General features: G+C 44.2%; 1 protein-coding gene across 1 annotated transcript in view; it reads right to left on the bottom strand.

Moving 5' to 3' along the window:
- Positions 1–5,684: 5,684 nt before the first annotated feature.
- Positions 5,685–16,507, bottom strand: part of ADAT2 (adenosine deaminase tRNA specific 2) — a 57,754-nt gene continuing 46,931 nt past the window's right edge. The window contains exon 4 of the mRNA XM_044768905.2: positions 5,685–5,934. Coding sequence (XP_044624840.1) covers positions 5,813–5,934 — 122 coding nt within the window. The 3' untranslated portion in view covers positions 5,685–5,812. The remainder of the gene's footprint in view (positions 5,935–16,507) is intronic.

Below are 16,507 nucleotides of genomic sequence, written 5' to 3' on the forward strand. Positions count from 1 at the left end.
CAATCTGAAACTTGTAGGTCTTACCCCAGAACAGCTGAATAACAGCTATTAGCTTCGGACTGCAGGCATTTTTATGAGATCTTAGTTCCAGGGCTTGAGGTTTGGCAAAAAGAGCATATTATTCACACACAAAACAACGGCATTAAAATAGCATTAAGAGTCTGGCTTACACTGACAAAACCTAGGAAATTCAGAATTATGGTGAAAAGCCTGTCCTGAGTTCACCCCCACCGCCAGGCTCGGGGCGGCTCCTCCTGCCGAGCCATGGAGGGTGGAGAGAAAGGCCCCCAGTGGGCAGCACGAGATCTGCCAGGAAATCCAGGCGGCCCAGGTGGGAGGTGGGTGTGGACCTGGAGGAGGGGCTGTCACAGCAGGGGCCACGTTCCTGGCCCAGGCCCGCCATGTGAGCCAGTTTGGTGATGCAGGCATGAGGCACTGGCCCCAGAGGCCACTCCCCTGACCCCAGGACCAGGAAAAAGAGCCAGCACCAGCCTCTGGCCCTTCTGGGCTGGAGACCTCCCTCCCACTAGGTGTCTGGCAAAGAGACATTCACACCTTTGCCCCTGGGGCAGAAGCCTCATTCGCATTTCCATCCCTCTCCCGACCTTGGACCAGGGAGAGCTCACAGGCAGGTACTTCGCTCTCCACTTAATTTCCATTTTTTGAAAAAAACTGAAGCGAAAGAAGCTCAATCCCGGGTGAACAGAAAGTGCTGACTGTGTTGAAACAGGCAGCACGGCTGGTTACAGCATCGGGAGACCGCTCTGTGAAGAAAACTTGAGAATTTAAGTCACTTTGATTTGGAGTTGCATTGAAAGTTAGGGAGAGAAGTGAGGAAGAAATTCCCTCCTCTTAGTCAAAAAAGACCTTTCTCCATTGGAGATTAGGTGGGACCATTTGTTCTTATTTATTTTCCCAGTTTTATTGAGATATAATGGACAAATGAAATTGTAAGATATGTAAACTGTACATGATGATGATTTTATAGACATAGAAATTGTCAAAATACTCCCCCCATCGAGTTAATTAACACATCCATCACCTCCCATGTTTACTTTCTTTTTTTTATTTTTCCTGAGAACCTTTGAGTTCTGCTCTCAGCAAATTTCAAGCGTCCAGTACAGCGGTGTCAACTATAGTCACCATGTTCCACATTAGGTCCTTAGACCTTATTCATCTTACAACTGACCATTTGTATAACCAGTTCTTTGGATGTGCTTTGGAAAGAAATCTGTGTAATTCTAGAATTCACCAGGGCAATTTTGGTGAGAATTCCCCCAAGCTTTTGAAAATAGTTAAGTGTAATCCCAGAACTCAAAAATGGACCAAGTTTGTTTTAAATGTGGTAAATGTTACCCCCATCTAGCCAACTTTAAAATGACAAAATACAGTCCTTGGGGAGGCTGTCTTGGTCAGTTCAGGGGTGGTGGGGAAGGCGAGACACCCCTACATATACAACAACCCCAAAGGGCTTTCGTAAAATAAAAATAAAGTGTGATAATTCTGCAAAGTTAGTGCCCTCTTCCAACAGTGGTGCACATCTTTAAATTTTCCTCCTCCCAATCTCTCAGGGATTAACAAATCTCTTCTCTCTGCCCTGCAGTTACCATACACGAGAATGATAACCAAAACTGATGGGCTCATTTAACCCTAACAATAGTCCTATGACGCAGCTACTCGTGTTATCCCCACTGATAATGTAATGATGTTATCTATCATTATGATCCAGAACGATGTTAATTCATAATACTTGACTTCCCACCCCACTCTCACTGGATTTAAACTGGGGATCAGCCATCCATCCCACCCCAGATCTGAGCTGCCTGTTAAAATCAGCTGGGAGACATCCAGAGCCAAGATCTCATCACTCTTCCAGAAGTCCCCGTCTTAGCCTGAGGAAGCCTAGTCTCTTATTAATCAGCCAGAGGACAGACAAAGCAAGCGTGCTCATTTCTCAAGTGTCTGAAATGACTCTGAAAGCAGGCCTTCTTGAAAGCACATTGAGGCTCTTTCCCTTAGCCCCCTTCTTAAACGGAGAAGCTGAGAGGGCTCTATGGCACCAGGTCAGCAGATGAGCTGGAGACAAAACGCAGGAAGGCCCTGGTTGTCAAAAACGACCCAGAAGTCACTTTTCCAATGTGCCATAAAATGTTAATAATTCTGTGTGATCTGACTGAAAATGCATTAAAGCACCGAACAGCTGGAAGTGGAGAAAAAGTCATTTTTGTGCGCCATTTGACCTGTCATTTAGCAAAGCGGGAAGGACTTTGGCTCTGTCATGGCGTGTTGCTATTCAGATGTCATGCCACGATTCTGTGACACTCCATCAGAGGGCACTGGTGATAACACTCTCTTTTTTTTTTCTGAAAGAAAGAGACACATGAGAGATTGTTCAAATAAAACGACTGGTTGGGAGTGAGGGATGGAGAGGCAGCATAAACATGGGTTATAACAAGACACCCAGGTCACGGTGACATCAGCAGAACCAGGCATCTTAAAGCCAGTGACAGACAGCACATGGCAGATTTCTTGTGCAGCGTTAGGTAATTCTCTTCTGGCTGGAACATTTACTTCACACTCCTGATGGGCATGTTAACTCTGACTTAACTCTACATTTGAATGAAAAGCACAAGTATTTGCCATGTTTCTTGGCAACACCTTTTGACAAAAGGAAGCATTTGTCTCTAGTTTTGTCCTACAGATCTCTGGTGGGGACGCTCTTGAATTAAAACATCCTCTGTGGATTAGATTGGTGATTCCCCGAGGGGACGGGGGAGGGACGAGGGTGAAAGAGGTGGCAGGGCACATGTGTACAGTGATGGATGGTAATCAGTCTTTGGGTGGTGAACATGATACAGTCTACACAGAGATCGAAATATAATGATGTACACCTGAAATTTACATAATGTTATAAACCAATGTTACCTCAGTAAAAAAATTTAAAAATAAACCATCCTCTTTGCAGGTTGAATTGAGGTTTTTCATATCCTCCCCATCCCATGGGCCTCCTCCCTGCACACACGCACGTGCGCACGCAGAGACCCATCAATGCCGGGTGAGGGGCTCACGCGGCCTGGATGTGAGCAGCTGGCCCGTGCTCAGGGTACGCCCATAGGACTGAAGCAGTGAGGCCCCAGTGGCACCAACAGGAGGTCTGAACCGTCTAGCTCCCTATCTCCTAATAACAGTTCTTCCTTGATCATGCCCGTTGGTTCATTTCTTTGTTTGTTTCCTACTTGAGCTGTGGGGACTCAGTAAGGAGAAGTTGGTGGAAGAACGAGATGCCTGGGTAGCAGAAACGGGGGTGGTGAGAAGTGAAAAGGATGTATAGGGTTTCACTGGTCTCTACTCTTTCTCCTTTCGTGCTTTTTGTAGTTCCAAATCCCACAGGTGTGAACACAGCAAAATACGTATCCTTGTTTTATTGTGTAATTAAATAACACCTCACTCTGAGTCAGATTGAGTTACGAAACCCCAAGTTTCAGAAAATTGGGTCGAGGATGTGGGGGAAATGCCTGCTGTGTGAAGGCACTGGGTTCATCGCCCTGGCACCAGCGAGGGATGAGGCCGTCACCTCATAGCCAGCCTCTTCTGGAGATTACTGAAGCCACACAAACGTTTGGGTTCCATGGAAACCGCAGGAATGTGGGCTGCTCTCTGAGGCTGGGAGAGGGAACTGAGCACCCCACTTGGCTCGGGCCCCACCACTGACTTCCTGCGATGTCACTTCACATCACCACATGGCAGTTTTGCCTTTGGAAACGACGAGTGTGTGTGGAGATGTTGGAAAGCCCTCTGTTTGACTAGGCTGGGTTAGCTTTGTTCCCACCTGGAGGCAGGGGAAAGGGCGAGATGACTAACCCTATATTATTCTTTGATTCTGCCACAGTGCTGAATGGCTTCACAGGGTCTCTCCTGGGGTGGGAGGTTGGCAGAGAAGACCTCCAAAGTCCTTCAAGCCTCTGAGTCACAGGAGTAAGTGCCCTTCATGACGCTCCACTGTCAAGAACCATGAAATTGTAAGTGGTCATTACTTCAGAGGAGGCAGAAGGGCCTGGGAGCAGAGAGAGCAAGTTACAAAGGGATGAGGCCGGGAGCAAGCTAGTGGATGCAGAAAAGTCTATGGGATAACAGAAGTTTACTGTTTCATCTCCCCAAAAGCAAGGGATGTGAATCCACCAGGAAACGCAGATTTATGACATGGCAGAGAAGACGATTCAGCAGAATCTTTCTTAGTTTAGTTGTTGTTGTTGTTGTTCTGACTCTCAAAGCATGAGGCTCACTTTGCAGCAGGCACACATGTGGTCGTTGGGTCCACAAATGTGCATCCAGCTGGCCTCTGTGCCAGGTCCTCTTCCAGGTGCTGGCCTAGGGCCTTGACCAACACGGGCAATGTCCTCACTGCCCAGACGCCCGCACTCCTGCACAGCAGATGGGCAAATAGCAAGTCAGTAGACAGAGATGAGTTTCCAGAGGGATGTGTTTCAAGTAAACTAAAACATTCATGTGATGAAGGGACGGGGCAGGAGCAGCATTCGAGAGGGAAGCAAGGAAAGACCTCGCCAAGGTCAGGACCTTTGGGCAGAGACCCAAGTAACAAGAAGTAGCCAGGCTTGTATAGTGAGACACGCATTCCAGGCAGAGGGACCAGAAAGTGCAAAGGCCCTGAGGAAAGGTGTGTGCTAGGTACAGAAAGAAGGCCAGGGTGGCCAAGAAGGAGAATGATTGGGAGAGAGAGATAGGAGAGGAGATGGCAGGTGTGGCAGAGGCCAGATCAGAGGGGATCTTCTAACTCATACCCACAGTAAGGAATTTGACTCTATTGTTGTACGTAATAGGCGAGATTTAGGGAGAGCAGGCTGAAATACAGCATATGACTGAGACCTGAGCGGGTGATCCCAGAATCTCTCAGAGCACCCGGGCCATGAGTGAACACACGACCACTGACTAGCGATCAGAGGTGTAGTGGGACCTATAAGGTGGACAGATCTACACGGGAGTTTCTGGACCTCATAAGAGACTCTAATACCTTACCCAGATCTATTTTCACAAGTATACATACTATATCATGAGCCTCCAAATAACATAAGTATGCTCCATTTCCTAAGCATGTGTGTGGTCGTGAATTATGTCCAAATTTAAAATACAATGAATTCTACAGATTGCATACAGTGTTTTCAGCGGCTCTTCTAAGACTCCGTGTCTGGCAAGCATGCTGCGAACAGTCTGAAAGGGAGAGAGGGAAATCTCAGCTCCCGTTCCAAACAAGCTGCCATCTCCAGGAAGCCCCCGGGACCCTCGGGAAGAACCAATCTGTCTGTTCTCATCACTGTGACAGATCAGAATCATGGGTATCAAGTCATCGTTTCAGGGCCAAGATTTTGTCTCCAGACTGTAGCTCACTCATTTCTGACAACATGTTGAAAGTGAAATGTGCTTCCCCACTCCGCCTCCTTCCTTTTAAAATTTATGAAGTTTGCAGTTTTGTTAAAAAAGTTGCTTGAGATTTTCAGAATGAGATATCCCTTCACACATCAGCCTGAAGAAGGCAAGATCGAAAGGGGCAGAAGAATATTAAATGTAGATCATCTTGGAACATACAGAATGAGACTTAACGTTTTTAAAACAAGAAAGAGAATAATAAAATTCAGGTACCACACAGCAAACAACCACCAGAAATGCATCATAATTATTTTTATTCATCAATTTTGATGGCTCCCAGGCCCCAGCAGAGAAGCCACCCCATGCTCCATTGTTGGATGGATGCTGGTTTAAAGGTCACCATGCAGAATGGTGGCGCCCATCTCTAACCTTATGTGCCTTGCTCCATCAGGTCAGGATTGACGGGAGAGGCCCAGGTAACTTGTTGGGTTTCTCTTGTCCTGATATCTGAGCCCAGAATGGCGCTAGATCTGGTATTTACCATTTGGCCATCTGCCATGAGTCTTATAAAGGACTTCAGACAGAAACACGTTCACAACTCAAAATGTTAAGCTAGAAGAATCTTATTTTCTGTTTTAAATCATTTACTTACAATTAAGGAAATAGATTCATGGTGAATGATTAATTTTTCGAGGCAGCAGCAGAACCAGGACAGGAAGTCACATTTCCTTCTGCCAAATTTACCCAAAGCCACCCAAAGTGGCTCCGTTATGCAGTCCCGCAACCATCTAGGCCTTACGGTGATAACAATGAGGAGTTGACAGCTCCTAATGCTGTGTTTCTTGGTGCTAAAGCAGCACACGAGTTCTCCCTTAGTGCACAGTCATGGCCACATAACAGCGTTTCAGTCAGTGATGGGTCACATACACGATGGTGATCCCATAAGATCTGCATCACGTAACCTAGGTGTGTAGTAGGCTACACCATCTGGGTTTGTGTACGTGCACTCTATGATGTTTGCACAACAATGAGATCTTCTAGTGACACATTTCTCAGAACATATTCCCGTTGTTAAGTGACACATGACTGTAGTCAGAGGAAAGCGCAAATTTCAAGTACAATATTGCCTTTACCATATTTTTATCCATCTTCTTCCTTCAAATTCTGGTGATTCCTAATATATCTTAAACTATACTACCCCAAAACCCTCATCTACACAAAACACAGCCAGAAATCAAGAAGCAATCCAGAAAGACATCTATAAGGCAAAAATAGCTCTCTTTTTTGTGGTCCAACGAGAGATGGTGGGGCGTCTCCTCAGGCTTTTCTTGGTGTCTCAGACTCCAGTTTAACATTAACAAGCTTGTTTGAAGGGTTGTCACGCTCCCAGAAGACTGGGAATGGCAAGGAAATAAAGGGAAGAGAATCTCTTATGGTCCAGGAGCCACGGGCCAGAGCCCGAGAGCAGTGAGAAGGCGCCCAGACAGCAAGGCAGGAAACACCACCAACAAAACACATGAAGCAGACACATGTTCAAAAGGAAGGCGTCTGGGCTATCTCCCAAACCTCCACGGGCCCTGGAACAAACTCTGTATGGCCACTGATGCTTCTAAAGCCATCCCTGAGGTAAACATCAAGAAAAGGCTTTATTTTGTTCATCACGCTTTGAAGAAAGAGGAGTGTGATATATCTTAGCAAGACCGGAAAGACTATTATTCATCGTGGCGATAGCTGTGAAGACTGCACTGCTTAAAGGGTGGAAACACACACGTGAACATGCAGAACTCCTCAGCTGTGTAGAGTGCCCAGGGCTTCATGGCTGAGGTGCTTCTGACACTTAGCGCTCTCCTCTTCAGCCTGCAGGGAGCATCCAGGCCCAGCGGCCCAGGAGGTCATGTGCTGGCCCGCCGATTTTTACACTAAGGAAATGTTGATCGTTTTGGAAAACAGCTTCAATTACACTTCAGTGCAAATTACAAACGATTTGGACCATGATCATTTTTGAGGGGATGCTTATCGCAGGCCTGGCTCTAGCTACAACATTCGGCAAAACCCCGGGAGGCAGGCTGATGCTTTGACATTTTCCACCTAACCAGACACCTTCTGCGCACACCACTTGCAGCCTTCTCCCCGGGAAGAGTGATTTGTGTGATACTGAGGTTTTTTTTCTTTTTCTTTTTTTACAATGTCCTGGACCATGCTGGTTAGACTGAGGCATGGTCACAGCTGTTTTGTTAAGGTGTTTATTACTTTTATGCTCTCTTTACCCCCCCCTCCTCCTTGTAAATGAATACGTTTTCATGGTTTCTCCTCATAACAAGTAACTTGGAAACCAAAGAATATTATTTTTAAAATAAAGAATCATTAAAAGATAAAACTCTCTCTCAAGGAAAATGTTGTACCCAAGCACCACCAAAGTTACAAAACAGGCAGAGATGGTTCAACAGGACCCTGGGGAAACTGAGGTGTTCTTTTGAAGCTATTTACAAACAGGGCTGTTGTTCAAACCTTGGAGTCTGGGTCACAAAATCTAAATATGTAGGAGATGTTTCCGTGCACAGAGAAGGAGCTGTGATCCTCACCTGCTGGGGGATTGTGAACTCATCAGTAACTGCGTTAAGGTCAAAAACACAGCATCCAGGGAAAAACAATGCTTAAGAGCTCTCCTCACTAGCGGCTGCCTACAAACACCCAGAGTAGCAATCTGTAAAATATCAGAATAAATTAGAAAAAGTTATGGCACCAATTAATTTGGATTTCTACACTCAATTCTTTACTTATCTGGCCAACTATAAACTGGTCTTTATTAATTGGAGTGAGCAACCCAGGAAAATGAAAATTAAAAACAAGCAAAATACAAATCCTCAACAGAACTAGCATTCCTTAATTGAGTAGTTCGTTTTTCCCTCCAATGTAGACATACAAATAGCCACAGGCTAACTAGACCATTCCACCAATCCTGCCACCAGTGGAGTTTAGCTAAGGTCATCATAGTCTACTGGAATTCTGAAACCAAGCAATGCGCCATGCGGTGTTGCTTCCTGGAAACGGGGAATTAATCCATGCTCTAGTGTCGACTCCCGTAGCATGCCTCCCCAGACAGCTGTGTTCTTGGGAGAAGTACAAAAGAACACAGAAGAGAGTACGAGAACCGAAGATGATTGGCAAACATTTCGCTGACACAAAAATTTTTTTAAAAAAAAAAACCTGTTTTTGAACAATACCATGTAACTTTAGCAATCTAAGTACATATCATCTCTGGAGAGTGCCCATGACTAACACAAGCCAATCGTGCCCAAGTGAGCATCGAGAAGAAGCGTAAAACGAAAGACTACTTCAAAGAAGTTATCATGTTACGTTTCTGAAATTAAACTTCCGGTTGAACGTGGTAGAGGAAGCCGCGATTTCACTTTACTCCTCTCTCTTAAAACTCACTGAAGGAGACTCTGTGTTCAATGAAACGGAGAAACGAGCATGCCTAAACAAAGCTAACGAATACACTGCCCAAATCTCCAAAGCCTGGACTGAGGTCAGAAGGAGGCAAGGACCACGTCCTTGGAGCTCAGGCGAAACGCCAGTTTCCCAGATGTCCATCTTAAAGGCAAAGCCAGCATCCTATGCAGAGCCTGGGGTGAAGCTGTGCCCGCAGCGCCCTAGAAAGGACACTGGCCCAGTGGGTGTGGGGAGGGAGGCTGGAATCGAGCCCCTGCGCGGCTCTGCAAGCAGAGCTAACTCCTTTCCCCAAAGCAAAAATGGGGTTGCCTCCACCGGAAAGGCAATGCCTTCTTGTAATTCACACAAAGCCCCAGTGGGCTAGTGACAGCCCTGGGCCTTCAGTCAGAGAGAGACCTGGAGCTGGACAGGCTATGGATGAAGAGCAGAAGGTCAGAGGAGAACCCAGTTCCACCTCCTAGCATGGAGTCAGCCGTGTGAGGTATCTCCATATCTAATGCTCCTTTCCTTGGAGCTACATCTTGAAAAGTTGAAAGTGCTTCCCTCTAATTAAGCAAGGGTAGAAGCAACACAGGTGAAAGCAGGCAAGGGACACGCATCACAGGAAGACCTTCCTAAGGAAACAAACGCCAGCCAGCAAGATTTTAAACACACAAATAAGAAAGAAAAAAAGAGTGATGGTGAATTTTCTGTGTCAGTGTGACTGAACTAATGGATGCCCAGAAAGCGGGTAAAGCCCTGTTTCCGGGTGTGTCTGCGAGCGTGCCTCTGGAAGAGATCAGCATTTGAATCGCTAAACTGGTAAAGCAGATCGCCCTTAGCACTGTGGGTGGCAACACCCAATCCCTTAAGGGCCTGAAAAGAACAAAAAGGCAGAGGAAGAAGAAATTGCTCTTTTCCCTTGAGCTGGGACATCCATCTTCACTGCCCACAGAAGGCAGAGCTCCTGGTTCTCAGGCTTCTGACTCCAGCCGGGACTTCCGTCACTGGCCCCCTGGTGGGCAGGCCTTTGGACTCCACTGAAGTTAGACCACTTGGGACTTCTTGGCCCCCATAATCACATGAGCCAATTCCTATAATAAATCTCTTCTTATATGTATATATATATTGCTATATATCCTGTTGGTTCTGTTTGTCTGGAAAACCCTAATACAGAAAGGAAGAAAAAAATCAAAAGTTCAAAAAATTTTTAGGAAACAACCAAATGTTAACTAGCAAAGGTGCACACCTCAAATTTTGATCAACGTTATTAATTGCGCATCTAAAGAAGTTCATCAATATTCACTCTCATCAAAATATACGAAAGTTTTCCCACAGCCATGCTGACTTTGGATATCATCAATCTTTTAAATCTTGGGTAATCTGTTGGATGAAAAAATGGCTTCTCTTAATTCTAATTAGCACTTCCCTGATGATCAGTGAAGTCAAGCACGTTCACACACATTGACTGGTCATCTGTATTCTGCGGAATCTAGAAATATCCTTCTGTGCTGGGAAGGATGCTTAAAGGAAACGTGAATGGTGTTCTGATTGGGAAGAAGCAGCCACAGACTTGCAAGGTCAGACTGTGCTGGGATTTTTCAGTGTAGAGTAAGCTCGGGCATTTGGGACTCACTTTTGAGAAAATCTAGGGACCCGAATTATATTTTGAGGTTTTTCTAAACTGGGGGTCAGCCAAAGGCACAGAAAAGAGAAGAAACAGCATCAGAGAAATCAGAGAACTCTTCCTCAGGGTCAGCAAGGCCATCTGCTAAGCTGCATGACGGGCATAAAGGGAAATAATGACAAGGTCTTCATCTGCCAGAGCATCCTTGCTAGTGGCTGAAACTTTGAAAGTAATTATCTGGGAGTCAGGCTGTGAATCTTCAAAGGCCCATGATTAAGCTACAAAAAAATCACAAGATTCTTGAGCAGCTACTATGTGCTGGACACTGTCATGGACACTGAGTAAATCAAAAGGCGCCGTGAGTCAGCATGGGCTCAAGGACAGGCAGAGATGAAAGGAAACCTGGCTCACTGTGAAAAATGAGGATAAAAAGTGAAACAAGGTATTTAAACTATTTTTGTCTGGGACAAAGTAGGTGCTCTGTAGATATTAATTCCCTTTCTCTTTCCTCTAACTCCCTTTAACAGTTAATTTGCATCCATCCTTGCTAGCCTAACAATGTTCATAAACTGCAAAACTAACTGAGGACACTGGGCTGCCCCAGGCGGTGGGGAGGATGAGATGGTGCCCTGGGAGAAAGGGTGAGCATATGACAAGCTGTGCTTACTTCACAGTCTTATCGCCAGGTGGTATAAACCAGGGTTTATTGTTTACCTGCTTATGAGCATATGCTGCGCTGGATTCTAGATAAATGCTAAACTAAAAATACAAAGCCCTTGAATTTACTTCAGGAAAAAGGAAAACCTAGCATGCAGCATTCATGTGCTTTTAAGGAGAACAGACTTGGGAGGGGCACAAAGGGGCTTCAGGTCCTGCTCTTTTTGTGAGGGAAGAAGTGAAATGTGTGTGTGGAGGGCAGGATGGTGGAGCCCTGTGGGGCAGGGAGTGGGGTGGGAGTGAGGTTGGGGCCAGAGCCGGCAGCCAGGCTTCCACTTCTAACTCTCCACTTAGGGCTGCAATGTTTTCTTACTGTAAAAATCAAACCTGACACCATCTAAAATTTTTCTTTTATCATTAGCATTTTATTTCCTCAAGTATTTTCACTTTACAGTAACAGTGTTTTCGAAAGCAGCCGTCCAAGGGGACCATGCTCCAGACTATTTAAGGAAAGGAACCCTTTGCCATCTCCACAAACTCTGAAATAGCCCCAGTGTGAGAATCTGCAGCAGCTCGGCTGCTATGCAAATCAGAGCGCAGCGGCAGGGTGGCCATGTTTATTTTGGTAAATGAGTGGGTAGGGAGGGAAAGTGGCTGTTTAAAATGCATCTAAAACTTTTAGTTTCAAATTATTGAACTCTGCAAGAGGGGACTTAGATTTCCCAGGAACAAAATGAAACAAAGCTTACTCCAGAAATATGTCAGGCATAAATACACTTAAAACTCTTTAAAGTCACATTGCTGGCTATTTGAACAGAGACTTGAGAATTTTCCTCCCCAACAGATAATATAAGTTCACTTCACTGCAGACTCAGGACTTGTGGGCTCCCACATGGAACCTGCTGACTCTTTACCACTATTGTGTAAGGTCAAGATTCCTCAAGCTCGTCTGGGCCTGGCCACTGCTTATGACCTTCTGATTTGATGGCCTAGCCAACCGTGACTTCCAGGATCTGGCTTTTGCCTGGCTTTGCCTCCTCCTCCTATGACTTTTCTCACTCCGTCTGGGCTCCTGATACTTGCTCCTCCATCTTCTTCCAGGGCCCAGGTCTCTGCCATGAACTCTCATTGGCTGAATTATTAACTGCTAATGCAAATGGGCTCCTGAGTTGCTTCCTCAGTGGCTTCTTCAATTTGGCATCATGTAGTTGAACCATATTAACTATCAAGGAAATGTTGTTATTAACGTTAGTATGGAAAAATAAACATTCAAGAAGAGCCAGGAAGGGGGCCAGCCCCATGGCTGAGTGGTTAAATTTGGGCACTCCATTTCGGCAGCCTCGGGTCTCGCTGGTTCAGATCCTGGGCGTGGACATGGCACTGCTCATCAGGCCATGCTGAGGTGGCATCCCACATAGCACAACCAGAGGCACTCACAACTAGAATATACAACTATGTACTGGGGGGCTATGGGGAGAAGACAAAAAAAAGAAGATTGGCAACAGATGTTACTTCAGGCACCAATCTTTTAAAAAAAAGAAGAGCCAGGAAATCAATGAAAAAGAACAATGGTGAGGGGGAAACAGCTGTTCCAAACCCTGAAGCCTGCTATGGAGACTCTATATCTGAAACAGTCTGGTAGTGGCACCTGAATAGGCAAACAGATCAGCGGGACAGAAGTAAAAAGCCCAAAGAGACGCAAGTACCTACGGACATTCAGTGTGTGACAAAGGGGGCATCTCAAGTGGCTGGGGCAGAGACAGGGAAAACTGGGTACTGGGAAAAAACAAAATCTGTATCTCACACCATACACAAGAATAAACTTTAAATGGATAGGGAATCTGAACGTAATATACAAGCATGAGAGGAAAACATGGGTGAATTCCTCTTTAGCCTTGGTAGAGGGAAAGTTTTTCTAACCATGACTCACAGTCCAGAAAAAATAAAAGAACAGACTGATAAATGTGGCTCCATAAAATTATAAAAATACTTGCATGGCAAAAGCACCATATACAAAGTCAAAAGACAAGTGACACACTGGGAGAAATGTTTGTATCTTATACCACAGACAAGGGGCTAATATCCTGAATATTTAGAGAATTATTAAAGAGGGGGAAATGACCAAAATCAACAGAAAAATAGGAAAAAGACATTAATAGGAAATTCATTTTAAAATATATAGCATTTAAACATATGAAGACGTATTCAAATAACTCATAATTGAAGAAATGCAAGTTACAACTATACTATGTCTCCCATATCAGATAAGCAAAAATTAAAAAGTATGACAACACATCCTGTTGGCAAAGCTAGGGAGAAGCAGGCAGTCTCTTGCATTGCTGGTGGGAATACAAATTGGCACAGCCCTTTGAGAGGGGAACTTGGCAATGACTAACAAAACAATTCACACACTTCCTTTTCAACTGAGCAATTCCAGTTCTAGGAATCCACCCTGAAGATATGTCTCCAAAAATATAAAAATATATATGCACAAGTTATTCACCACAACATTGTTTAGAAACAGCTTCAATATACATACTTAAGAGAGTGGCTAAATAAACTATAGTACATCCAAACAATGGAGTACTACGCAGCTGTAAAAAAAGATGGTAAGTGATAAAGAATGATAAAGATTTCTATGAACTGATATGGTGTACTTACTAGGATATATTGTTAAGTGAAAAAAGCAAAGTGTAAAAGAATATCAATAGGATGCTACTGTTTGTGAAAAAGGAAATAAAGAAATAAATTAGACATATGTCTGCTCATAGTATAAAAACAGAGAAAGGATAAACTAGAAACAAGTGAAGTAGAAACAAGGAATAGAAGGGAATGGGTTGGAGAGGATGAGGACGTGAGAACAGGATAGAATGGACGGTGGGGCGGGTCGTGACTCTTCTGAGTAAGCTTTTTTATATGGTTCTGACTTTTGGAAACCATAGCACTGATTCACTTAGTCAAGACACATAGATAGATAAAATCAATAAGGAGGAGAACACATATCAGTCAAGGTCCAATCAGGAGTGGAAATCACAGTGATTTGAACAGGGAAACTGGATATAAACGATAATGGGAATAACCATAAAGGTATAAAAAGAATACGCTAGGGCAGAGAGAGAAAGCCTAAGGAATGAACAAACTTGGAAGGCGTCCTCCCCAAGGATGAGATTCAGTCCTCACTGGAGAGGGTGTGGGAGATGGAGACAGTCACTCAAGGCTAAAAATCAGTGGGCTGCCTCGGCCAGAGCTGCTCTGCAGTCAGCAAATAGGCAGGAAGTCCCCTTCTGGGTGAGACAGGCTAAAGACGGCAGGGAAGAACTCCCGGGGTGAAGCGGCCAAGACGAGCAGACAGGCACAGCAGAGGAGGTGGGACATCAGAAGCCTCAGCAACAGAGCAGCATGAGGCCTAGAATGTGTGATGTCCACACTGGGAGGGCCACAGTGAGGTGGTTGCTGGGCTGGGCCAGGGCTGGGAGCTCACTAAGGGACCACGTGGTCTGGACAAGTGGCTGGGGCACAGCAGCACTGGGTTCTTCTATCGTCCCTGGACAGCCATGTGGTAGGAGTGAGGAGATAAAACAGCAGCACACTAGAACCAGGAAGAGAAGCCCCTTTCTCCTACAACGCCCCCCAGTGTCCTCCACGGACACATCACAACATCGTGCTTCATGCAAAGGAGAAACGCTTCCATTACTGCAGAGTAGGGAACCCAGGGTGAATCTGGAGATAAGGGGCAATAAACTGATAACCGGCAGAGTGCGCAAACAAACAACAGAACCCGACTACACAATGACAAATGAATAACGTAACCACACAGAAAGGGAAGGATAAAAAGGAACCAACATAAGTTACCTTGAAAAACATTATTTTTACTATACACAGTAAAACGAAAGATAAAATGAACCACATACAAATGTACTTACAGGGGTACGGGAATTCACTTTCTGTGAATTCTAGTATCGAGCAAATAAATGAAAATATTGTAGCTTATAAGAGTCAGTTTTATCATTGTCAGAGAAAGGAGTTAGAAATAAAGAGTTTAGAATAAACCTTATAGTGTTCCATTGGAATTGGAGGTATCACTAGGAAGTAATGATTTTTATTATATATAAAGACAGATATACAAATAGACACACAAGTGTGCATATACATACATATATTTCTAGCTCTCTCCACTGAGAGAAACTAGAAGCAATGATACTCCAGTAGCAGTAAGGACACCTGCTGCCCAGATCTGGTTTCTGAATACCATTCTCCAACAAAAGGAAGCAGGGGTCCTTGGAGAAATGGCTCCTGCCATGGTTGGGCAGGGAAACTACAAGATGAGCCTGGAACATCTTATGGTGCCAGAAAGTAAGTGCTTTAAAACAAAATGATGGGAACATATCAAAAGGCTACAGGAGCCAACTTGAAGGGGCTCTTTTGGCTAAATATGCAACAATTTGAACAAACAAAACAAATGATGATAGTAACAGACTATAAGTCACAGAATATAATAAGAATCCATGAGGCCATAATGGCATAAGTAAATAATTGAATAAATAGATAAATAGGGAACAAGAGAAAGATCTTCCCTACAAGAAAATTCCAATTAAATGTAGTAGTAATGATGGAAAAAGAATGTCACCATCTTTAAACTACAGTATAATTGTTTTAGGAAAGAATTATCAATGAATGATAAAATTAGTGGCAAAAGTATTATGAGAAATAGGATATTTACATAGTCTCAAAGTAGCTCCCATACAAAATGTTTATTAATTTAAAAAGAAAAATGGTTACTTTAAGTGGGGAAATCCAGCAGATACTACCTTGACCACACGATCAAAGTTAATACCACCAGTGATGGGACAAACCGACATCACGTGCCTCTTGGTGATGGTGTACCGAGAAGGACACAATATAAACTCTATAGTATTTTACCAAAAGTGAACAATCCAAATTTATTTATGAAGAAACATCCTACAAACCCAAATTAATGACCATTCTGCAAAACTAACTGGCCAGTACTTTTTAAAAGTGTTAAGGTTATGAAAGACAGAGAAAGGCTGAGGAACTGTTCTAGATTAGAGGTTGGGATGAAGCAAGCAAAGTGGGTAGGGAGCAAAATGGGAAGAGCCCCACACTCTGAGGGTCACTCGAGTGTTGTGTTGGCCTTGAAGGAAACCAAGGAGACATGACAGGTAAATGCAACCTCATCCTCGTTTAGATCCTGGACATTAGTCGGGAAACTGGTGACATTTGAATAAGCTCTGGAGGTTACATAATAGAATTGTATTAACATTAATTTCTTGATTTGGATCAGTGTACTGTAACTTAGTAAGATTAAATTTGAGGGATCTGAATATACACGAATCTACTTTAGTTTGTACAACTGTTTTACAGTTAAAATTAATCTAAAATGAAAAGTTA

This window comes from Equus asinus, chromosome 1, assembly GCF_041296235.1.
Source record: "Equus asinus isolate D_3611 breed Donkey chromosome 1, EquAss-T2T_v2, whole genome shotgun sequence".
NCBI lineage: Eukaryota > Metazoa > Chordata > Mammalia > Perissodactyla > Equidae > Equus > Equus asinus.